Source organism: Eurypyga helias, unplaced genomic scaffold (assembly GCF_000690775.1).
Source record: "Eurypyga helias isolate BGI_N326 unplaced genomic scaffold, ASM69077v1 scaffold26244, whole genome shotgun sequence".
NCBI classification, from domain to species: domain Eukaryota; kingdom Metazoa; phylum Chordata; class Aves; order Eurypygiformes; family Eurypygidae; genus Eurypyga; species Eurypyga helias.
In genome coordinates this window covers 36,523-61,026 of record NW_010244808.1, presented here as the reverse complement: position 1 = coordinate 61,026, position 24,504 = coordinate 36,523, and the positions used below count along the sequence as shown (strand labels likewise).

General features: G+C 45.0%; 1 protein-coding gene across 2 annotated transcripts; it reads left to right on the top strand.

The window, feature by feature from the left end:
* Positions 1–1,844: 1,844 nt before the first annotated feature.
* On the top strand, positions 1,845–23,457 carry STAT1 (signal transducer and activator of transcription 1, 91kDa). Of its 2 annotated transcripts, XM_010149883.1 has the most exons (23): positions 1,845–1,972; positions 2,604–2,748; positions 3,958–4,056; positions 5,972–6,067; positions 6,806–6,884; positions 7,964–8,055; positions 8,684–8,835; positions 9,113–9,271; positions 10,553–10,645; positions 11,123–11,182; positions 12,032–12,061; positions 12,144–12,237; positions 13,144–13,185; positions 13,662–13,745; positions 14,272–14,370; positions 14,907–15,042; positions 16,869–16,924; positions 18,283–18,377; positions 20,160–20,299; positions 21,535–21,720; positions 22,171–22,246; positions 22,702–22,804; positions 23,374–23,457. In XM_010149883.1, exons 1-23 carry the CDS (start codon positions 1,845–1,847, stop codon positions 23,395–23,397), a joined length of 2,268 nt encoding a protein of 755 aa, XP_010148185.1. In that variant the 3' UTR covers positions 23,398–23,457. The 2 variants fall into 2 exon arrangements, with proteins under 2 accessions (XP_010148185.1, XP_010148186.1); XM_010149884.1 differs by lacking the exons at positions 22,702–22,804; positions 23,374–23,457 and having other exon boundaries at positions 20,160–20,307; positions 21,537–21,720; positions 22,171–22,250.
* Positions 23,458–24,504: the final 1,047 nt, after the last annotated feature.

Sequence of the window (24,504 nt, the reverse complement as noted above, 5' to 3'; positions counted from 1 at the left end):
CGGGGCTAAGTGTGGTTCGGAAGGAGCCCGAGCTGAGCTGTGGAAGAGGCACCGGAGCGGGGTGTTGCCGAGGCGCACCGAGCGCCCCGCCCCGGCTAAGGCCCCTTCTCCCCGGCCGCGAGCCCCCTGCCCTCACCCCGCGGCGGTAGAACCGCGACACGAGGATTCCATCTCCCACCCCCCCACTTGTCAGCTTACCGGTGCCAGGCTGAGCCCTCTATCCCATTATTAGGGTCTCTGATGCCTTTTCCACCGAAGGTGCCGACTTCCCACTTTTTTTGGCGTTTCCCTGCTTGCATCCCCAAGGATTGCGTTTCCTGCATTATCCTATCGCTCTGTAACCAGCCCTTTGCGACCACTCCCAAGCCCTTTCCCTGACTAGTTGGTTTAAGACACAGGAGGATTGGAGTGCATCTCCATTCAAGCACTAGGGAGAAAGGCAGACTAATTTCATACATTGAGACAAACTTCCAGCTTTCCTCACCAATGTCACGTGCAACTGTTTGCTTTGGTGCCGCTACAGCATACTCGGATGCCATGTTATCTGTAACCTGAATCCCGTGCACACAAAAATCCTCAAAACCCTCACTTTGGGGCATTTTTAACTCTCATTCACTTCTCGCGCATAGCCTGTGCCACTCAACAGGTCAGGGCACTGGCATACAAACACCAACGGATTTGGTAGGAAGCCATGTATGAGAGTCATAGAATCACAGAATGGTTTGGGCTGGAAGGGACCTTAAAGATCACCTAGTTCCAACCCCCCTGCCATGGGCAGGGACACCTTCCACTAGACCAGGTTGCTCAAAGCCACATCCAGCCTGGCCTTGAAGACACCCAGGGATGGGGCATCCACAACATCTCTGGGCAACCTGTCCTTCACCCTGGTGCTGCCCAGTTCCTTGGATAGGTCCTATCACCCTTTTGAAGGGTGCAGATGGGAGTGGACTCGCATCTCCCCATCACGTTCTCAGCCTGGGCTGCTCCTTGGACATCTTTACATGCCATTTCCACAACAAGATGCTAACCTATAGCCCAGTGAGGAGATGGGAACCGGTCTGCAGCTAGAGGCCATACATCGGAACATACATACCACCACTCGGTCACGTTCTTGTACGGCACAGCGTCTCTCAGTCACATTAGTTCAAGTAACCTGCGTCTGCTGCGAAGTTTGCTTAATTTAGCCCAAAAATTTGATCATGAGAACTAAAGTGTATAGTAAAAAAACCCGCAGCTCTCCAATACTTCTGCATTTAAAGTGACTTGAGATCCAGTTCACTTTCAGAGCAGGTAAGTGAGGACACAAATAGCACCTGAAAACAGGCCCCTAGAAGTTTCTTTGATTTTTCACTTGCACTTTTTCCACTCTGTGGTGATGGGAGTACATCTGCACCAACAAGAGGTGGAACTCCACATACTGGATCTCATTCCTGCAGAGTACAGCTATCACACACAGGTCCTTGTTCCCATATCCCTACTAAGCAAGAGAGCCATAACACTACCAGTACCCTAAATGCTGTGAAAAGAGGTTCAAAGGGGGAAAAAAGCGCAAGTTTTTGTAGGGAAGGGTGATACAGCTTTGAGTTACTTTTCATGCAATAGCACACTGTCTAGTTTGCAATTTTTTGTTTTTCTTTTTAATTAAAGCAAGCACAGATGTTGTATGCTTTCTGGAACTGTTACAGCTGAAAATAAAATGGTTTTGTTTGCTGGAAACACTTCTCCAATTTTGCCATTGTTCATGAAAACTTTAAGTGGCTGACTTTCACCATTTCAGTCCAAATACTACCTAAACATTTACCTTGGGTTTTTGTTGTCGTTTTTTTATTTTTAGCATCCTCAGGATGACTCAGTGGTATCAGCTACAGCAACTTGATTCCAAGTTTTTGGAGCAAGTTCACCAGCTGTACGATGACAGCTTTCCTATGGAAATCAGGCAGTACCTGGCACAGTGGCTGGAAAACCAGGATTGGTAAGCATAGAAACTTACCTTCAGGTTGCGTGCTAAGTGGTGTTCTCATACAGACAGCAGAAAAATACTGGGGAAGCAAGCTGCTAGGTGAACCTTTGCTGGTAGGATGCTTCAGTAGCCCTGTGGGTGCTATAGCCTGTGTTCCTGCCCCTCAGGGTCTTCTGAGTGGGGGGCTGATCCCTAGAGTAACAAGTGTGCTACCTCATATCTCCCTCAGTTGGACTGTAACAAAAGCGGCTGGTTTAAAACAGATCAGTTCCTACCTTGGCAGCTCAGTCTCTTGCTGTTCGCAGACTGAATTTTTGCCAGGATTTCTATGGAGTGCCATCTTTTAGAAGAGTGGTACACAGCATGCACGTGCATTGGGTTCATGTCTAGCTTCTTGGTGCGTGTGGAATGAGTAGATGAAGTTGCACAGTGTGGCAAGAACGATACAGAGAAAAACAAACGTTTCTGTATCAAGTAAAGTCAAAGTTGAGAGAATGAAACTGGCTTATGTTTGAAGGTAATTCCTACTGCTTGCATATACTACATCTGGAGTTGGGGATTAAAGATAAACTAATCCTGTATATGTTTGTTGAATGCTGTATTGAAAGTGCATTTAACACAAGCATGCCTTAAATTATTCTAGGGAACATGCAGCCAACAACGTATCTTTTGCTACCGTGTTGTTCCATGACCTGCTGTCACAGCTCGATGATCAGTTTAGTAGATTCTTGATAGAAAACAACTTTTTGCTGCAACACAACATAAGGAAAAGCAAGCGTAATCTTCAGGTACGCCTGGGGTATATGCCTGTACATTTGCTTGAATTGCTTCAGTAGTGCAGTGGGGTGCTGCTAAGCAAACCACCCTGCAGTCAGGGATTTACACGGAGAATGTGTGAAAATCCTAATTTGAAAGTTGGAATTCCACGTTACACCTGTTTTGTTTTAATTGGCTACAGTTAGAAAGTTACAGTTTCACTGCCAGTACAGATTCAAGTTCTGAGAACTCTAGAAAGGAGTAAAGTTGAAGTTCTTATGGTATTTACTATTTGGAACACTTACTCGAAAGTAGTTTCATTTACCCCACCCCTTCCCCAGCCAGTTTCCTCAGTGTCCTGCTAAGTTTCTGGTGCAGAAGAAACACAGGGAAAGAAATCACAGTTAATAGCAAAGAATTTGTCCTTAGACAGCACGTCTGTGCCTCACATCGTGCTGTCAGAGAAAAGGACCAAAGCAGTTGGTAGTGAGTGGCAGTGCAGAACTTACCCTTAGGGGACCTCACGATTTCTGTTAGCCAGTCCTCCCCTCCTCCCTGCAGCGCTCTATGCCAGAGGATCTCCCATAGGATCACCTTCCCCACAGTCTATTTACCACACGCCTAGCTTCTCCTCACCACAGGTCGGTGACTGAGGGAGCGATTTCTGAGGAGGGAGAACATGCCCAGGCTGTGCTTACCCGGTACTAGCGATAGGGTCAGCAGTGAAAGGTCAGTCGAGAAGGCTGGGACAGCTCAGTGACCCCCTGGGGCAGCACCATCCTGGGCAGAGCGGGCCATACTCAACCCAGAGCACATTTCAACTGCATATGCATGTAAAACAATAAGGCTGAATTTATACCCAGCCTTGTCTGCGTGTTGGTAAAGGGCAGCTAACATCTCCTTTACATCACCAAGAAGAGCTGTACCTATCAAACTGGAACAGCCACCCTTCACAACCAGCAGCTATACTTCAAAGGGTGAGAGAGGATGAGCTCTCTAAGACTGTAGTATCTCACTTCTCCCAGTAAAGTCTCTGGCCCTTCCCTGCTGTTTTCTGCGAGTCCCATCTCTTCATACACTAATGAACTAAAACAGAAGCTCAACTCCTTGGAGGTGCTTGCAGCTGTCACCCTATGGCAAATGCTCACACACAGTCAGCACTGATCTCTTTGCCAATCAGTTTACTGAAGAACAATACATTATGGGTATGAACTTTAACAACAGACCATTTCTAATGGCAGGATAACTTCCAAGAAGACCCAATACACATGGCAATGATCATCTACAACTGTCTGAAAGAGGAGAGGAAGATACTGAACAGTGCCCAGTTATTAAATCAGGTAACTTAGTCTTTGAATATCTGCTGCAGTTGTATCTGCTCTTTTCTGTTACTTGGGATAGAAAGAGTGGAAGAAGACTGAAAGAGGAATTGGGCTGTGCTCTCTCTGCCCAACAACGGGTTTCTTAAAGACAGAAGAGTGAACACTGATACAGACCATCTGGACAGCGTGTCTTGTTTGTGCCATGCAAAGCATTTGGAGGCGAAATGGCCAGGAAGTAATTTTTATTCCTTGAGTGATGTAAAAGCTACACTTCTTTTAATGTTTCTGTAGCATAGCCTGATGTGCTCATCAGATTTTATTATAATTTAATAACTAGTGCCTGCCTTATTTCTTCAACAAGATTTTATCTTTATTCTGCATTTTACTCCTGAATTTACTCTGTATTAAGCAGCTGAGCCATGGTGCTTATTTGGACTTGTCTCTCTGGGAAAATGCTGCATTATTCTCCTTCCCAGGCACACCTAAATATTTCTTAAAAAAAAAAAGCGCCCATTTCTTTCCTCTGAACCGTAGGTAAAGCTATATTCTTCTCCTTTCTCATTTGTTCTCTGACTTTTCATCTTTTTTGCGTGGGTTTTTTCCCCCCCCCCCTGCAAGGAGAACTGTTGTGCAATAAAAAGAAATCCACAGTTAGAAAAAAATCTGCTATATGCAAACTATGCAGCTAGATGTAATCTACTTATGTAGTAATAAAGTGGTGACTGACCAAGCACTTCGAGTTTGGTACTTAAGTACTTCCCTTTAGGGCAGGTTTTTCAATGAGTGTTGGTAGAGTGGGAAGAGCACTCGGACACAGGCTTTCAACAGGGACCTAATGCAACCATGTCCAAAACAACTCCTCTGGAAATGTGACTCTGACAGAGCCCTTGTAGCTGCAGTGCAGCTGTTCAGTTTCTGTTCTGGCTTATGACAAAGCACTCACAACTGCCTTTCCAGCATGCAATATATTTGGGTCATCAAAGAGGGAAATAAGTCCTCCTATATTTCCTGTGGGCACTGAGTACAACAGCATGCCCTACCTCTGCTTTCTGATGAACCTTCTCGTCTCCCAGAGCTGAGAAAATGAAACACAAAGCATGCACAAGCATCGTAAAAACCAAAGGAGAATCCTGGGTGTTAGAGTATGCTCAGATTGTCTTAATGTTCTGGCTCAAGTCTGTAATGGGGGACCTTTGGCAGGTTACCAAAATAAACACTTTAGACGACCTTGCCTTAAGTCAAGGCATTAATCAGAGCAACAGTGCATACCTGACTGTCCCACATTGGAAGACCAGCAACTTTCTAACACCAGCACTGCTGTTAACGTGGAACAAGAAGCCTGTCTTCCCTCAGGGAAAGCTGCAGTGATTTGGATGTCATGCAGTAAGCTTTCTGCATGAAACTGAGGTCAGCTCTCAGAGAAACTGCACAGAGATCTAAAACTTGCTTGAATGCCTTGTAGGAAAGAAGTTGTGTACGAGGTTACCCCGACTGCCCGTACACAGACCTGTCTTGGTTCTTGCTCTTAGCCCGTTTCTCCCCAAGTCCTGCGTGAATGAATCTAATACTTGCTGTAGATGTCATCCAGCCTTCAACATTGTTGTTTTCTTGAAATACATTTAGAAGATATGTGAAGATAAGCAAACAGAAGAATGGAGTTGTGCAGAGAGAAAACAATATGTTTATAGCCTTATATTGCTATGATGAAAAAAATGCAGCATCCCCACAAAACAGGCTTTTTTAATCCTCCCTTGTTTCTCACAAATTTATCTGAACTCAGCTTTATATTCTAAAACCTTACTATGATTTGTCAGAACAAGCCATGCTTTACCAGACCATTTGCCAACTAAAGCCAGTAACTTACACAAATGAAAAAAAGTATTTGCTGTTATGGGTCACTGACTTCCGTTGTTGTTCTGCTTGCCTCCCTCAGATGGAAGTGGGGAGCATACAGAACACTGTGATTGGGATGCTGGACAAACAGAAGGAGTTTGATGCAAAAGTTAAGGCTGTAAAAAACAGTGTTATAGTAAGTATAGTATAACTATTTAACTTGGTGTTTGTTGAGTCACACATGTTGAAAGGCTTTCGGTACATAAAATAAGATTTTCTAAAAAATCACAAATGAAAATAAGGAAATGGCTTGGTTTTCAACTCTATCACCAGTGACTATTTGAAAATAGAAAGTAATTATATGTCAATAGGACCATGATACAGATCTGAGTTTTCTAAATCAGTCAAATGCCAGTTTCTTGTGCTTAAATTTTAGCAAAACACTTCACCCATCTGAAGTGCTAGCAATTGAGGAAAAACTTAAGAAGTCATATACTGACCATTTTGTTGTTAACTACCAGATAGATTTTTCAGCTACCATATAGATGTTTGTTGTCTTAGATACTGTCACGACAGAAAGCTTTTCTCCAAGCAACACCTAAGAATTTGAAAGTTTGTTTAAAATGCTGCATGCTGTTCCAGGTTTTCACACTGTAGCCTAGGTCCTCCTAAATTCTGTGGACTTATATGGCTAGCCAATGAGAGCTTTTCCATATTTCATGTTTGCTGCATTCTAGTTAGCGGAGAAGATGGAGGGAGGGTGGACACAAGGTGGTTTAGTCATATTTCCTGTGAGGGAGTTCCAGGAAAAGGCATTGCTGTAAAACTGGACTTCATCTCTGTAGATGGCTGGTGCCAGGCAGTTCCTAATCAGAAGTCCTGCATTACATGAAAGTATTGAATACTTGTGGCCACTTTTATTTGTGTTTTATAGGACGTGGAGCAAGACATCAAGACATTAGAGGATATGCAAGATGAATACGACTTTAAATGTAAAACCTTGCAGAACAGAGGTGAGCAGTTTATAAACTATATGCAATAGGGTATGTCCTTGATGAGAGTAAACTCTGCTGTCTTATGTCAAGAAGCAAAACCTAATGATTTGTAGTCAAACTTTCTGATAACATCCCTCCTTTATTAATTCTGCTTTATGCTGAAACAAGTTCCTGAAAATGCATTCTCTGCATAGTCTGTTCTTACAGGAAGCAAGAGTGTCTTTCTTAGCACAGTGTTCCTTTGTCCCGTTCAGCCATATATCTAAATAGTTAATTTTATGCTTCTCTGCCACCTTGTATTCCACGAATGCCTTCACTTTTTCAAGCTTTTCAGGCCCTCGTGTACCAAGGGAAGCACATGCACACTGGTTTCATTATGTAGAACAGTCTCTCCTTTTGACTGCTTTGTTCTAGAAAAAGCTTAAAAGCTCCATTTTCCAACACAAATTGGCAGTTGACTGTCCCTCATAAGAAGGAGATGTTCAGAAGATACTAAGGGGAGCTCTGAGCCACTGTCTTGCTCTTTGTACCTGGGGGAGGTAGCGCTGCTGTGAGGCAGATGGGAAGCTCTAACTTAAGGTCAGTAGGCAGCAGAGGTAGTAGCTAGGGTGACTAGGTAGGATCTGTCTGCCTGGGCTACCCTCAGGAGGCTGTAAACATCCTCCCTTGAAATAACTTAACCTGGCAACAGAAGTTAACTGTAATAAGAGTGATTCGTGTCTGAAGTCAGCATGAGAACCATTTGCTCTGTGTGTATCTTTACACAGTATAATCACCACTTTAAATCAGGTAAAAAGCAAGCAAACTTATGTCTCAGTTACTTCACTGGGGTAGTGGCTCTTTCTTGGATCAGTGCTTTAAGTGTAGACTTCCCTTTCAGAACAGGGAAAGGAGAAATCACAGAAAGAGTCTAGGAGGCAGTAAATGTTTCCTCCCTTAAGCTTTAAGGATGCACTTCACTTGACATTAGCCAGGCAGGTCCCCTTTTGCCCCAGCATTCCCAACCCTCCCTCCCCCCGGGTACTTCCCTGTTCTCACAAGAGCACGACCTGTTGCACTCCTTCAGCCTCACCTTCCCAATTTGGATTCTTTTACAGAGCACGAGTCCAACGGTGTGTCACAGGAGGAGTACAAGAAAGAACAGATGAATCTCAAGAAGATGTTTTTATCGCTTGACCTCAAGAGAAAGGTAGCACTCTAGTTTTCTTTCAGAAGGCAACAGCACTTCATTTTGAACACTTTTTTTTTTAATGTCAACCCAATGAAAATTACATTAAAAAAAAAAAAAACCCAAAACTTTTCTACTGTCAGTTGAACTGAGATTTCATTCTTCCCATCCTGGCTGAAAATCTAGAATCTCTGTAAGCATTTCTCTTCTAGCAACCTTGATTGAATTCTGTCAGTACAAGTTAAAAGAACAGTAAGAGGGGAAAAAGTATCATATCAATAATCATGTTCTTGAGGAAAAACTGATTAAAAAGTTGGCAGCAATGTTATATTTGAATGTGCTCACTCTCGTTGCAGTGCTCAAGTCTCAAGCAAGCACTGGGCGATCCCAGGTACACACCTGGGACATGTGAACGTGAGACACTAGCTCTTCAGAATTCAGCAATACCAAATAGGCTTTGTTTCTCCACTGAATTTAGCAAATACTCCAGCTAAAAAGAAGCAGGTGTTTTAGGAAACATCCTCTGTTGACACACTATTACTTTGATGTGCTTGCCAAGTTTTGCAAGACAGATAGTGCTGTTCTAGCAAATACTTAGTTTTCCTGTATATAGTATTTTTAATAAACTGTAATTTAATATTCTGTGTAGGAAGTGGTGAACAAGATAGTACAGCTGCTGAACACCACTGAGCACACACAGAGTGGTCTTATTAACGAGGAGCTGGTGGAGTGGAAACACAGACAACAGACTGCATGTATTGGTGGCCCACCCAATGCCTGTCTTGACCAGCTACAGAACTGGTAAGTCTCCAGTCAAGGACTGCATTGGCCAGGAACTTGATTTGTGTTATAAAGGAACACCAGATCTGTGAAAAGTACTGATTGTTTATATTAACACATTTTCAGTCTGTCACAGCATAACTACATTTCATTGATCGTATTATCTCACCACATTTCTAGTTAGCAAGAAGTGATCTCTCTGCACTGCCTAGTCTGTAGGGACAGTCACCTGGCTGGTGTCTCAGTACTATTGCAATACAAAAAACATGCTAAAAGTAATAAGACTCTGTAATTGTAGGTTCACCATTGTTGCTGAAAGTCTACAGCAAGTTCGTCAGCAGCTCAAAAAGCTTGAGGAACTTGAACAGAAGTTTACCTACGACCCTGATCCCATCACAAAAAATAAACAAGTTCTGCAGGACCGAACATACAGTCTCTTCAAACAACTCATCCAGAGGTAACAGACAAGAAGGGTCTTCTCGTGTTTACATGAAATGGACAGAGAGCACCTTTCCTTCCATTTCATCAATATTTCCTACATGCTAGCTTTGCATTTTCTGAGGTTTTCTTAAGTTTGTCACTAACATTAAACACACAAATGACCATTTTTGAGATTTAGCCTATTTAGGGTTTCCACAGGTTTAGGCCCACAGAAAGGGTTTGTGGTCAGTCATCGTTTAAGTTAGCAGGAGCTACACTGCAATATGCCTGGGTTACAGAATCAAACTCAGTCTGTTAGTCCATTGCTTGCTTTAAGCTTCCACCCTGCAAAGCTCAGGTAAATGGAGAGAAAACATCCACACCAAGTTATGCCCAAAATACAAACTAGATTTCTCAATGCTTTGTCTCTGGATGCATCCTCTTTGTCTCCAGGACAGAGAGGCCAACCGTATCACTATACCATCCCTATGATGCGAGTGACTGTAACTGGTAGTTGCCCCACATAGGATCAGTGTCCCAGTTTGTAGATGTACAGTAGACAAGAATTCATGCTGCAGAAGACTTGAAACAAGCAGATCTGAGGAGGGGCTTAAATACAGTAGATAATACCCTGTTATGGGGGCTAGAACCCAGCTTTCCAGATCCCTTTCAGGTGCTTTGACCACTGATCTTCAATTGGAAAACACAGGTACTGCTTTTCAATGAAGTGAAGGCAATGAGGAAGACCTGTAGAAGTCTAGCTGCTGTTCAGTTATCTTCCTGGGAGTATAGCGGAAGGAAAAGTCTCCGCAGTTCTAAGACTTGAGAACAGTAGAAACACTTTAGAAGTATTCAGGGGTTTGCTAGCCCTCATCAAATCCCTAGCTAGCTTATCTGGCTCTTGGGCACGTGTTGTTACATGGCACTGCCTCACAGCGCCGTGAGAATTCAGCAAGCACTGGGAAGTGGCAAACAGAGCAACACTCCTCGCTCAGGTTACGCTAGTTACATCAGTGTTTACATGCCATTTGGTTGCAGGGAGGTTTGAGGGAGCACTCTCCCTCCTCCAGCCAGCAGTGTATTTAGGAAAAGCCAACCCTTACTAAGTGACTTTATACTTGCAATGTTTCTAGCACTGTTGGTGCACGTGAAAAAAACCCAGACACAGACCTCTGTGTAGACTGAGCCTGAATGAATAAAATGTGTAGTACTACTGGTAAATCACCATTCTTTTAAAAGTTTATTTTTTACGTCATTCCTAATTCCTTGAGGACAACACCGATTTAATCACACTGCCTTTAATCTGTTCTTTCCATAGCTCCTTTGTGGTAGAGAGGCAGCCGTGCATGCCAACACATCCTCAGAGGCCGTTAGTTCTGAAGACGGGAGTGCAGTTTACTGTAAAGCTGAGGTATGTTTTCCCCTTCCCCGTCTTGGTTTATGTAAGCGTTTCCTGCCCTTGGCTTCCTACAGCAGAGCTGATGGCATGTCTTGCATTGTAACCTCGGCGCTAGGTTCGGGAGGAGGGAAGTGCCGTGTGACAGCAGGATGTCTTCCACCAACGCTTAATTTGCATTTAGCATTGACCCTCTGCCAGAAAACGGGGGTACCGAGTGTAGAAGAAACACAACGAAACAGCAGAACAGACACATGCAGACCGCTTTGTCATGCAGAAGAATAACTCATTTGCCCATCTAGTCTCCTCTCTAAATCAGGGCCTGAGATGAGTGCCTAGAGACCTTGCTACTTTATCCTGTCACTGCAAACAGGATATCATGTATGGGGCAAGCTTGGAGCCTGTATGTGGCCCCGAGTTGTGCAGCTGAAATATAAAAAGACAACCTGTCTTTAACAATTGCAGTCATTACAAAATAATTTCTTTTTCCAGATTGCTGGTGAAATTGCAGGAACTGAACTACAACTTGAAAGTGAAAGTTTTATTTGATAAGTACGTTGCATTTTTCTCATCCTTCTGTACATTAATGGTAAGCAGTCCCCCTGTTCAGAAATCCAAAAGGCAGTTGTATTTTAAGTGTCAAGTTGGCCAGGAGCAGGTGGGTTCTCCATGGCAGCAGGTACATCCTCCCTTTTTCTTACCCACGCCCTCACTCTAGATCTCCCTCTGCCATGAGAGACACGTCACAAGGTACGGAAGGCCTCAGCACTGGCTTTAAGGGCAGGGAAAGAAATGTAACAGGCTCTCCAAGATAACAGCAGTGCCTGTAAGGTCATGAAAGAGGGCTGTGCTTTTAAGAAAGCAGGTGGGTTATCAGGTGGGTTATCATCTTCACATTCAAGTCTGCAAGGGCCATCCTGTTCTTTTGAAACCGGTCTGGGGTCCAGAAACCTGCACGAAAGGTGGTGAAAGGAAAAGAAATCCTTATGTGGATGTGGGAGCTGATGTTTTGAGAAATGCACCAGAGACAATGGAGCTCAGTAGAATCCTGAGTGGTGGGAAAACCAGTTCAATGAGATGTAAGCTTTGAAAGCAGATTTAGAATGACAGTACTATAGAACTTTTTTCCTCAGAGCAAGAGTTAAAGCCTGTGTAGTAAAAGAAAGGACTTGCAGTGATTATAAAGCCCCCACAACAAAACTTAAGTGTCAGTAAAAGATAGCCTACTTGGCACAATATTTCTTTTGACTGCTTGAGCCAATCCTCTACACCCTGCACACAACATTTCACAGAAGTGTTTTACCAGTTCAGTCAGCTACTAAAACACCCACATTTTCAGTGTCTGTGGTAGAATCTTTACAAGGTTTTTACTTTGTCATTTATCCTTTTTTTTTTTTACAGAGATGTAAGTGAGAAGAACTCAGTCAAAGGGTACGTGGCATTACAGTTTAGTATATTAATATTGGGTTCTTTCAATGAATGAGACACTTCATTCTTTTCTCTCTTTGTGAAGGTTCAGGAAATTTAATATTTTGGGAACAAACACAAAAGTAATGAACATGGAAGAATCTACTAATGGAAGTCTAGCAGCAGAATTCAGGCACTTGGTAGGGGATTTTTTTTTCTTCTACTGATGCATGCATTTAATTGTGGGATAGAGGGTGTGGTAGGAAGGAGACAAATTGCTTTTGTTATTGAAGTCACTGTTTAATATAAGAGGAACTGTGAACATCTATCCATTTCCTTTGTTCTTCCCTTTTTGAAATCTTTGGAGTGTTTCAAAGCAATAGCATTTCAATTTGTCACTGAAATGGGGGCAGAAAGGCAAGCCAGACTACTTGCTGCCATACAGCTTATGTTGCAATGAGTTCTTCGGAGGAGAACGAAAAAGCAGCCTAGAAGTGCTACTTTGGGCCTTTCAGAGGAAGGCTCATAGGTAGGAAGGCTTAGAGTTATTTAAAGAGCATTGAAACTGGAAGAGCAAAATTGTCTAGGAGGGGTCAGCTACAAGAAATTCAGAGCCTTCAGCAGACTATAGAATACTTGGTCTGCAGATGGCAAGATCAACCAGATGGGTTCCATTGCTGTAACAGGAAAGGAAAAATGCAAGTCCTGAACCAGTGAACGTGGAATTCTTCTTTCCTTCCTCCATTGTCCAGAATGGACCCTGTCTGTAGTTTTGTCCAGTTACTTGGTGAAATACTATGATAAACCAGTATTTCATCTGATCCTTCCCGATTTCACACTTCTGCTTTTCTTAGAAGGCCTCTTACATAAAGGCATTACACCGAAGTGGTGCAGTATCTGTATTTACAGATGAACAGTTTGTAAAACAGTAATAGTTACCTATAGTTTAATTTTTCGGCTTCCACAGCTTAGATTGAAATAGGCTCAAACACTAGCACAGCAGGTTTACATAGTTGAGCAACTAGAGCGTGCAATCATTTGCATCCCTTACTACTTTCTTTTGTGGCTGAGGTAAACGAGTGACAGAGATTTCTGTTCATTTGCAGCAACTGAAAGAACAGAAAAATGCAGGAAGCAGAACAAATGAGGTAAGCAGCACTAACAAAAGCTTTTGCATAACCCTAAAAAGGCAGTCAAGACAATGCTCTGCTCCGTGCCATGAAGAAACACACAGGCTGACAGATTGAGAGGGGGTCAGCATTTTTGGGAAACGATCCACATAAGAGTTGTCTACAAATGAGACCTACTGCCAGAACGGTGTGCCTCTGGTCTCTCCTTCACTAGCACCTAGCTTTAACAGGACTTTCTGCAAGGACACATTTTTCTGTGGCTTTGGGGTAGGAGCCAGGAAAAAAAAAAAAAGGCACCTAAAAAGTAGCCATTCTAACAGGCAGTTTTAGGAAGTTATCACTGTCACTTGACTTGGACCTATAAACTGTTTCTGAGGTCCAGAGCAAGTAACCTTGGGCAGAAGAGGTTTTTCCCTATGATAAAATGCTTTCCTTCCCCACCCCCCAAGCAATTTTCAGTCCCCAAAAGGTTTTCTTTTTTCTTGCCTTTAAAGGGTCCTCTCATTGTAACAGAAGAGCTTCACTCCCTGAGTTTTGAGACGCAGCTGTGCCAGCCTGGCTTGGTAATAGACCTAGAGGTATGTCTTGGATGAAACTGAGGTGGATGTAGGTTTCTGTACGTCACTCATGCTGACGGTCTGAGCTTTTATTTTTTTAAAGGACTTGGATATCAAACACCAAGTTACTTCAAAATACACAGCTGACACTTCACATCATCTCTGTGTACACACATACAGTGAGAATGCTGTCACATCTCTGGGTAAAGCAGATTAGATGTGCTTTGCACAGCATCTGATAACCAACCCTGTGTTTTAAGCTCTCGGTATCCGTTTCCATTTATTTCAGAAGCCACGTGCTAAGAACTCTGTTACTATCAGTGCTACCGTAACTGACACCAAGTAGAAGTCCTTATCAGACAAAAAAAATCACCAGTGTCTCTCTAATCATACTGACACTTTCTCCCCTGTGTACAAACTGCAAGCGAAGGAGTCAAGACTGTGCAAGCAGGGAATTACAGTGTAAATGTGTTTGAGGGTGATCTAGAGGAGGGCTGCAGACGGGGTACAAGAAAGCGTGACGTGTTTCCTTTTGTGTCCCTTTCAGACCACATCCCTTCCCATTGTGGTGATCTCAAATGTGAGCCAGCTTCCAAGCGGATGGGCTTCCATCTTATGGTTCAACATGCTGTCTACTGATCCCAAGGTATTTGGAAAACAAACCAACACACACACTTCTACCTCTTTATGTGCAAGAAGAGGAGCCTCCACAGGTCCCAAAATTGTATCAGAAGTACTATGATTTTCCAGCATTGTCTGTATACAAGTGGCTGCAGCGTTTTTTCCATGCAGACGACTCCACCGAGTAAGGCAGTGAGCTCCTTACCAGTCCTAAACAGGACAATGCTTGAAACCCACATAAGGGCATTGTACACTGTATCCAGTGTATACAGTACACAGTGAGAAGCCAAATAAACATTCAGGGGTTCAGATACAGTGCCCTTGAGCAATCTACGAATTCTGCCCACTGGAAGAAGACACATTCAAAGCAAAGTCCCAGAGACTGCTTTTCGTGGTAGGGAGTGCCTGTCAGAATTGCAGCCACCTATTCCAGAGTTGTCTCAAGCTGACATTCATTTGTAAACCTGCATTTTGTTTTGGCAATACACTTTTGTGAATTCAAGTGGCATTCCAGAATTAACATTTATTAACTGTAGATCCTATTTTTCCTTTCTATTCTAGAACTTGTCCTTCTTTCTGAATCCACCTTATGCAAAGTGGTCCAAACTTTCTGAAGTTCTGAGCTGGCAGTTTTCTTCTGTAACAAAGAGAGGACTTAACGCAGATCAACTGAGCATGCTGGGAGAGAAGCTACTAGGTATGGTCTGCTTCCATCGCTCTCAACCTTTTTCTTCCTGTTTGAAGTTTTCATTTCCTCTCACACCTTTTGCCATCATACTGCCTCACTTTACAGCAATGGAATGTTTTCCAGTTCTCAGTACAGTAGCATTTTTAAACAGCCAGGTCATGAAAAATCTGCAGTTTACCTTAGGGGTTCTGTGCATTAGGGCAGTGCAGACTGGGGCTACCCCTGCCTTTTAATGAACTACTGAAGCAGTGGATCTGTTCAGTCAACCTTTGAGGTAGCTGTTTCTTGGCATTGTAGGGGGTCTGTTTTTAAAGTCATCTCTGTTCATTCTACCTTCATGCATGCCCCCAGCTGCAGCAGGGGGTGGGTGCTCTACCTGCATGAACACAGTTGCAATATCAAAGTGCAGATGCTATGAAACTATGAAAGGATATCAAATTGAACATCTCCCAGGTCACAGGTCCTTAGGAAAAGCCTGCTCAGCCAGGAGTTGTGTTTTTCAAACTCCTTGTCAATTCCCCAGACAGCCACGGCACTTGACACTGCTGCTAAGTTTGCACAGTGGACTCTAGATAAAAAAACTGTTGACTGAGTGTATTCCACTAATCCTTAAGTTTCAGGAAGCGCTTATATTTAACGGGATTTGGCATTAGTGGATCTGGGTGGCAAGTACAGCATTCCAGCCTCTAACTCACTTCCTTTCCCCAGGTCATAAGATCTGGCAAAAAGCTTACTGATTTAGAAGATTACTTTTCAGAATTCTGCAAGGAGAGTAATTTTTTTATTCTAATTAACCATCATGAAGACAAGGTGACCACTGACATTTCTGGTGTCAACTTGCATTTGAGAATTTCAGAGATTCTTTGTCAATCTCTGGTAACAGGAAGGATGCTATTTAAATCTTCTCCACAGCTAAAAGTATTTCCCTACTGGAAAAATCCAGGTAGCCAAAACACTATGTTTTCAGGATCCCTTAATGCAAGAGGGCACTTGGGAAGTACAAGGGAATTTAACAGGGTGCCTGGATACAACCCTGCTGGTTTTATGATGAGAAGGTGAACGGAATCCTGTTCTCTAGCACTAGCAGCATCAGAAACAAGCTCCCTAACCCAGTTTACTTTTAGAGAGAGGGGGGTAAACAGAAGGTTATTTCTGACTCCATTGAAATCCATAGCATGATCTGTAACGGAAAGAATTTGGCTCTGAATACAGTCAGGGTCTGCATAGCTGTAGCTTTGTAGTCAGAGCATAGGATTTTCTTTGTGGTTTTGATGTGGTTATGAAATGCTGTTGGCATAAAAAACAAGGCTGGGGGAAATGATTGCAACAGGAATGAGAGGAGTCTGTGGTGGGGGCAGACTTAGGAGCCCAGAGTTTCTGGGGCAAAAACCTACAAGTCACCAGAACTGAAGCAGGAAAGTGCTTAATCTTGGAACGATGATGTAGGGTCTGCTGCGGTCCTACAGAAAAGCTTCCAGGTTGCAGTTCTCTTGTTTTGCTGGAGAAGAGATGTGCAAGATTTCAGACCCCTCCCTGGCAGTGTTTTGAAACCAGCAAGTGTTAGGTGTAGCACACGCTTGGAAAGGGTCAGAATTAGTACCCATTACACAAGGTCTGTTTAAATAGATTTGGTCATTCCCATGCAGCGACCTTCTCCAGGGGGAACCCTGCAAGCTCTCCCTGTACTAGCCATGAAGATACTGTAGTCTTGCATTTCTTTCTCAGTCCAACAGCTCAGAGCTGTAAATAAACACTCAGCACTCGGTGCTGTAAGTACTTTCATTTCAGCCTTACTTGCTTATGGAACGTGACTGAAATCAATTTATTCTATTTAGGGCCAACAAATGGAGGATCTCACGATGGGCTTATTCCTTGGACAAGATTCTGCAAGGTATGAACTCTGTTTATAAACTGAGATGGAAGAGTGAGCTTTGTCTGGGGGATTTTTGGTTGGTTTGTTTTTCAGGGTGCTTTCTTTTGTAGAGCTTACATAGTTGTGGGAGGTTTTGGTGGTGTGGTTAAAGTAGCAGCAGAAGGAGGAAAAAGGGCTTAGAATCATAGAATGGTTTGGGTTGGAAGGGACCCTAAAGACCATCCAGTTCCAACCCCCCTGCCATGGGCAGGGACACCTTCCACTAGACCAGGTTGCTCACAGCCTCATCCAGCCTGGCCTTGAACACTTTAGGGGATGGGGCATCCACAGCTTCTCTGGGCAACCTGTGCCAGTGCCTCACCACACTCTCCATGAAGAATTTCTTCCCTATATCTAATCTAAACCTCCCCGCTTTCAATTTAAACCCATTACCCCTTGTCCTGTCACTACAGGCCCTTGTAAAAAGTCCCCCCCAGCTTCCTTGTGGGCCCTATGTAGTCACAAGTAGTAGATGATTTTGAGATTGCTTTTGAGCCATGTAAACTGTATAGCAAAATGCGTCTTTCAAACACAGTGTCTTCGTTATGATTAATGCAATTGCTATTAACAGACTAATTCTCCATTTTAACCGTTACGGAAAGTGTCAAAAAACCCAGCAAGATGAGCGGTTCTTCTCTGTCACAGCAAGGGACACTTCCCAGACTGGAGCGACTGGGTTAGAATTAGCACAGGGCTGTCAGGAGGGCCAGCATGACAGCAGAAAGGAGATCTCGCAGCCCTGGCGGCTGCAGCTGGACAGGGCGACTCTTCACACTCGGCCCTTAGACCCTGAGGCAGTGCAGATAAGCAGGACAGGACAGCTGACAGGAGCAGACTGCAGGGGACGCGCCAAGCTCTGGTGACCTACAGGCACTCCAATACTATGGGTGTCTCATGAGGGACTGAAGTCCGAGTCTGAACAGAAAGTGTCTCTAAGCTGCCTGGTTGAAGGTCCCATGGGATAGTTTAGATGTCCAAGAGCTCCAAGCAGGAACCAAAGCCTTCTCTCTACTCTTAGGGCAGTGTCACTCTGCGAGAGGCGATGGATCACGCGTTTGTGGGTACTGTAGGCCCAAGCAGGTGTTTGTCACACTGCCTTTTGTCTTAAGATTCAGTACATGCTTCATTGCCAATAGTTTCTGTCCATTTGGAGTAGAGAAACAGGGGAGAAAAAAAACCAAAACACAAACATAAGAGAACATGGGGTGGTGGGAAAGAAGAAAAAGGGGACAAAAATGCAAGAACAAGTAGATGCTGGCAGGACTGAGACCTCGCTTCCTCTCCATTTACCAAAAATTCATACTTCATTTTCCCTATTTTCCCCCTCTACTTTTCAGGAAAATATAAATGATAAAAATTTCCCCTTTTGGCTGTGGATTGAAGGAATCCTGGAGCTTATTAAGAAACACCTCCTGTGTCTCTGGAATGATGGGTAAGACCTGAGTGAAGTTACAAAAAAGATGGGTCTGGTCTGCAACCAGAAAAAAATCAGAGGCAAATGAATTCTAGTAGTGAGGAATCTGTAGAGAGACAGTTGCTTGCAGCAAAGCCGTCAGATGACCAAGCTGTCCTATTTCGGTCACTGAGCAGGGCTCTGAACATTAGGTTGTGACCTTTTTTGCCTCTGCTTCTACCCTAAGTAGGTTCTTCCCACACCCTAGAGCAGAGCCTCTTCTGCGTTTCACAGGAAAGACTAAAGTACAACACGGTACAAGCCAGAGTGACCATCCATCTCGAGAGAACCGAAGGAGGAGCCTGCCCCAAGCAGGCACTGCTGTGAGCCTCCTCCAGACAGCAGCAGTGGACCCTGAGGTCTGCATCCGCTGCACAAGCCCAGAGAGCAGTCTCTGCCGGTTGTAGTGGAGTGTTAAGTAGTGAGGCTCTGCCAGATGGAAAACCAGTTCCATTTGCCATTCTATACTGGTTTAGCAAACTTTTAACCCTAGTATTGCTAATTTCTCAAGTAATTGCTGCCACAAACCTGTTCTGCCAAGGTCACAGTCCTGTTAGGTTTAGCTGCATTATGAAACCCTGCCAGCGACACGCTCACAGTGGAACGCCCTCATATCTCACAAGCCATAGAGCAGCAGGATTGCTCTGCCTTGCTGAATTCAGCAGCAGGCATCCAATTATTGCCCCCTAACTCCAGATGGGTTCTGTTAGAGCCCTTCATAGTATGAACCTTGTTTCAATGCCTAAAGGCTACAGATTTTTTTGGTAAGTGGAGCCCAGTGGGACCTTTTGCCAACACTGTTGAAGCTGAGTGGCAGCTCTCTCCCATCCGGTGGTCTGCCTCAGTGTGGCTGCGTGCCTGCAGGACTGGTTTTGACAGTACAGAGCCTTGGATAGCATTGCACTTGTAACAGAGAGCCATCCCCTATTTAGGGCTTAACAGAGAGAGAGAAGTGCAAGTTAATTCCTAAATATAACCAACACAAGATTTAGCACTGTTAGTTTTTCCTGTCTAAGCTGGCTTTTTAGATAGTCACAGATCTTTGCTTCCTACAAAGTCAAAAAAGAAACTGAAGGGAAAGCTCTCGCAAACTGCAAAGACATTTGGGTGGAAAGAGATAAATCTGTAATACTCATTAGGATAGAGACTCCCCTTGTACACAAAGGAGTAGGTATTACAGCCTCAGGGAACACTTGCCTTTCTTGAGACCTGAGGGGTGGGAAGGCTAAAGACACCATTACACACAGTACATTTGCTACTGAACACATTTGTTACCTAAAGCATGCCATTTAAAACAAACAAACCAACCAACCCATGCCCACAAAACAGGACAGCTTACAGCACCTCAGATTTCTAAGCAAAATCACGGTCACGCAGTAGTTTTTGCACAAAAAGCACTTTCCCTAACTTAATGCACAGGACGCCAGTAGCAGTACTCAAAACATTATCAATAGAGTATTTTGAGGAATAAACAAACAGCTCATCTAGCAAGCATGCACAAGGAATAAAATAAGCCCCACACCTACACAACACAACCTAGTAGCTGGCAAACTTTGTCTCTTCAGCCAAAGAGGAGAAACAAGCCTTCCTCGGTACACTTCAGAGGTTAAACCAGCTAGCTGGAATCTGATTGCGCTGCACACACACAGCTTCACTCCTGCATCCACAACCTAGTTTTGACAGCAAAAGACAAGTCTCTTATTCTGAGCTCAGAAAAATGAACTGATAAGCCACCAAAGTTTTTTCTTTTCGACATTACAGCTGCATCATGGGTTTCATCAGCAAAGAGAAGGAACGTGCATTATTGAAGGACCAGAGCCCAGGAACATTTTTACTAAGATTCAGTGAAAGCAGCAGAGAGGGAGCAATCACATTTACTTGGGTAGAAGGATCTCAGATTGGTAAGTCAGTAACAGAGAACATCTTTGTCTTCAAACAAGACGCTTACCTCAGAACAGGAAGTCTCAATCCTCTTCTCTTTCACTCGGAGAACCACCACAGTGCACCACCCCCGCAGCTCCCACTCCTGCAAGCAAGGAGCCACAAGCTATAGCAGACACACGCCTTACTCAGTGTAGTTTGAAGCCACACAGTGATTGTTCAGGGTTGCAGCTACCACAGTAACACTTCCCAAGTGCTGCGTGTGGCCTGGAATCTGTTGAGGACAAACCACCTGCGCCATCTCTCTGCCTCCTTAGGGTCTCTCTTAGCAAGAGACCGTTAGCACACGCACACCTGCACCTCCCTGCAAACCCTCGTTACCTTCCCTATCAGGGATTTTTTTTACCAGGAAAAGTTCACTACAGCCACATTCCACCCTCTGTATTGCTGTTCTCTCCCACTACTTCACCTTGTGTGCAACACCCCTTTCTCAAACAGCTTTCTTTAACTCACAGTCCAGCACATTCGTTCCCTCCTGCCCGCATGCTCCTGAGGTAAACCACACAATCACCTGATTTTCTGCGCAGTTCTCCCTCCTCCCGTTTCCAGAAGAAACCGTTCTTGATCAAGGTTCTTCCCTTATCATACTGCCTAAATTGGGCCCACCTGCCAGGATGCTGCAGCTGTTGTCACTTCACCTGGATGAGCCCAAGACCTACAACAGCTGGAAGAGAAACTGCTGAATGTTCTTGAATGACTTCTTTCCCTTTCTGCCTTCATAGCTGAGACAGACAAAAATGATGACACAAAGGGTGATGGTATTTGGAGCATTCAGGGGGGCTTTATCTGTCTCGGTAAGAGCTCCAAGTGGTGTGTTAGGATCAAACTTCCTAATAGGCAAGAGAGTTTGAATGACATCATTTGGGAGAAGGCTGAAAAAGCAGCACAACTTAAATTAGTTAATGAAATATTGCAGTTAATTTCCACGGACAGGTCACCCCAATCCTTCTGAATACAAAATACCCCCAGAACCATCTCTTACGCTGTGTCCCCCACCGTGACTTCCTACCCCACACAACGATTGTGCTCCCTTTGGCAGTCGTTAAATATTTACCTGTAGCACAGTGGTGTCATCCAGGTAAGGCTTTTGATCAAGTGGCTTCCGAATTTGTGGAAGTGGTTGCAGCTTTTCTGGAAAGTTTTAGAAACAAGTGTTGAAAGCACCTTTAAGAGTTGCTGCTTCTCTCATCCGCAGAGCCCCAGTTCCATTCGGTAGAGCCATACACCAAGAAGGAGCTCTCTGCTGTTACCTTCCCCGACATCATTCGCAACTACAAAGTGATGGCAGCTGAAAACATTCCTGAAAACCCGCTGAGATTTCTGTACCCCAACATACCCAAAGACAATGCCTTTGGCAAATACTACTCCCGGCCGAAGGAGGGTGAGTGCTGTAACTGGCTCGTACGGCTGAAGCGTGGTGTGTGTCCTTGAGCTGCTCGGGCACTGCGTGGTTCCTGTGGCGCAGAAAGAAGGGGGGGCAGTTGGACTGAACGTCTCGGCAGCCTCCCCCCTGCCCGAGTGCTGCCTGGCTTAGAGGCGAGAGCAGGCCCCTGAGCGCTACCCGGTGCGGAAAAGGCCTGGGTTTGCAGATGGCAGGATGTGTTGCTACAGCTACGTCAGACTTTCGGGGAGGTGGTGTTCCCCATTTTCTACAGGGGGAAAAAGCAAAAAGGAAAATCTGACTGAAAAATGGAGTAAATTAACTGTAGTGCTGTAAAATGCATGAGAGAGACTTGCACGTTATCTGGGTCACAAGCTTTACTTTTGGTACAATGGAGATGGCAGTGTGAACTGACTGAAAACAACCCACTTCTTTTTTTTCTCCTTGAAGCACCGGAGCCTATGGATTTGGATGGTCCCAAGGGAAATGGCTACATCAAGACTGAGCTAATCTCTGTATCTGAAGTGTAAGTTTCCACAGAAATGCTGGATTTCTAGGGACAGATCGTAACGTTTTAGCTGGAGTTCATGTCCCTTCACAATATTTAAGGTGTAGGTGCCCCTGTCAAATCCTTTCTGTCCTTCTCTTTGAGGATCTGATCACATTTGTGCAGTGCTGTGTTTGAAACACCATTTTTAGGTAAAAACTCTAGAAACTTGCAGGCAACTGTACTGGCAAATAATTTCTTGAAGAGTGAGTTCTTACAGACTTGCTGGACTCGCTGGATTAGAATACGGATCGCTGACTAGGCCCAGTTTAGAGCCATGCTGGCTTTGCACGGCATGGTGTATCGCTCGCAGCCTTGCTTGTCTTCACAAGAGACCTCCTGAGCGGCCTTCTGGCCTCGGGGCGGGACGCGGTAGCCTTGCTGTGCCTCGCTGCTTTAGTGAAGGTTTGTCCCTGCTCTTCTCCTTCCATCAGCCACCCTTCCAGGCTCCAGTCTCCAGAAAATCTGCTCCCCATGTCTCCTGAAGAGTTTGACGAGGTGTCTCGGATGGTGGGCCCGGCAGAGATTGATACTGTAGTACGTATCACCAACCAGCCTTTTGCGGGCGGGCGGTGAGCCAGAACTTGCTTCTTCCCTTGTTTTTCCCTTCAGACATCCACCAGGCACTTCACACGAGCCAGCACCTCAGAACATGTCTCTTTGAACGCGCAGGAAAAGCTGGGAGTCCAGAGTTAGCCTGGGATTGCTATCAGTCGTTGTTTCCACTTGTTTGTGGGGATAGGGGTGAAGAACGGGAGAGCAAAGCTTCCCGTCTGCATCTTGCAGGGGGAGGGAAGACGGGGATGAAGGAATAATACTGTCATCCTTCCTGTGGGGCCTGGCTGGGAGGGAAGCTGGAGCAGGTAGGCAGCCTGGGCGTGCTGCCCTGCCAGCGCTGGCGAGGTGCTGCCGGTAACGGAGCGGTGTCACCCCTTCGGGGTGTGCTTCAAATTCCACATTAAAGCACAGCTCCCCACTCCACGGTCGTCTGCTCAGCTGTGGTGGTGCTATTTGGGGAGGACTGGGTTGTGCTCGGTGGTTAGCAAAGGCCTGAGTATTAGGGCTTAATTGGCCTGTTTAATTGACATTTGCTTCTCTTGTTGCAGATGTGTTCAGCATATTCAACCTAAAGGTTGAGCTTTTCCCTGCATCGTTAACGCAGCTGATCAGCTTATGCATCCTGCTCTGCAGCCAGTGACTTGGTGACACGCTTCACTTCGATTCTTTGGTTTCTCAGCCTGAAGGCTCCATAGCAATTCCAAGCCAGCGGGAATACGAACAGCAGTGAGCCGCCTCCTCACCTGCGGTTTGTTGAGTTCTTTGTTAAAGGATTTCCAGCTAGCGGGATGCCGTGCCGCAGCGGAGGAAGGGAGGAGGATAGGAAGGAGAGGTCCTTAGCAAGAGCGATGGGAGAAACATGCCTTATTTTGCTTAAGGGAATTAAATTTAACGTTTTAAACAGTTGGCTGTACATAGGCGGCTTCACAGGCACGCGCGTTCTTTTTGCAGAGGTCATGTTCGAAAGCTTACGCCTTCTGCCCATCTTCTGAAGAGCTTTCACAGCTTTGAATTCTCATCTGCATCACAGCCAGGAGGCGAGAAACTCCGCAGGTACCCGCCATGCTGCGTCCGTGCGGTGCTGCTGAGGCCTCTCCCGGTTTTACCTTTTCTGAGGGCAGGGCCTGCTGAGAGAACATAAACCTGAAGCGCCACCTGCCTTTCATTTTTGCTTGTTTCTTAACGCCAGGTCGCCTGTAGGATGCCTCACAGCATCCTTCTCAAAGAGCACTCCCTGGGACACCACCTCAGAGCTGTGTCGGCACGGGCTGGGCTTGCAGCTGTGCGCGATGGGGGCTGAAGCCTGTACAAGCTGCAGTCGTGCTGCCTGGCAGCAGCGTGGGACCGCGGGGACCTACTCTTGGAACGCACAAGGGGTTGGAGTAGGGTTTTGTTCACTGTGCTTAATCTAGCACGTGTGTGAGGAGCTGGTCGGTTGTATCTTGTACAGTAGTACGTGCCCCATTAGGTTACAACAGGTGGGATGGAGCTTCATTTCCTCATGCACTAAGAACCAGGGCATTTATTTACCGGTTGGTCTGAACGGCTGGAGGACCCTGCGAGCTTTGCTAACAAAGTGGTTTTGGGATGAGGTGCAGGAAAGCGGGGAAGTTATACTGAGCAATAGCTGCAGGATATGTGAGCGTTAGTACTTAAAGGACGGAGTTGTGCTTCCTCCA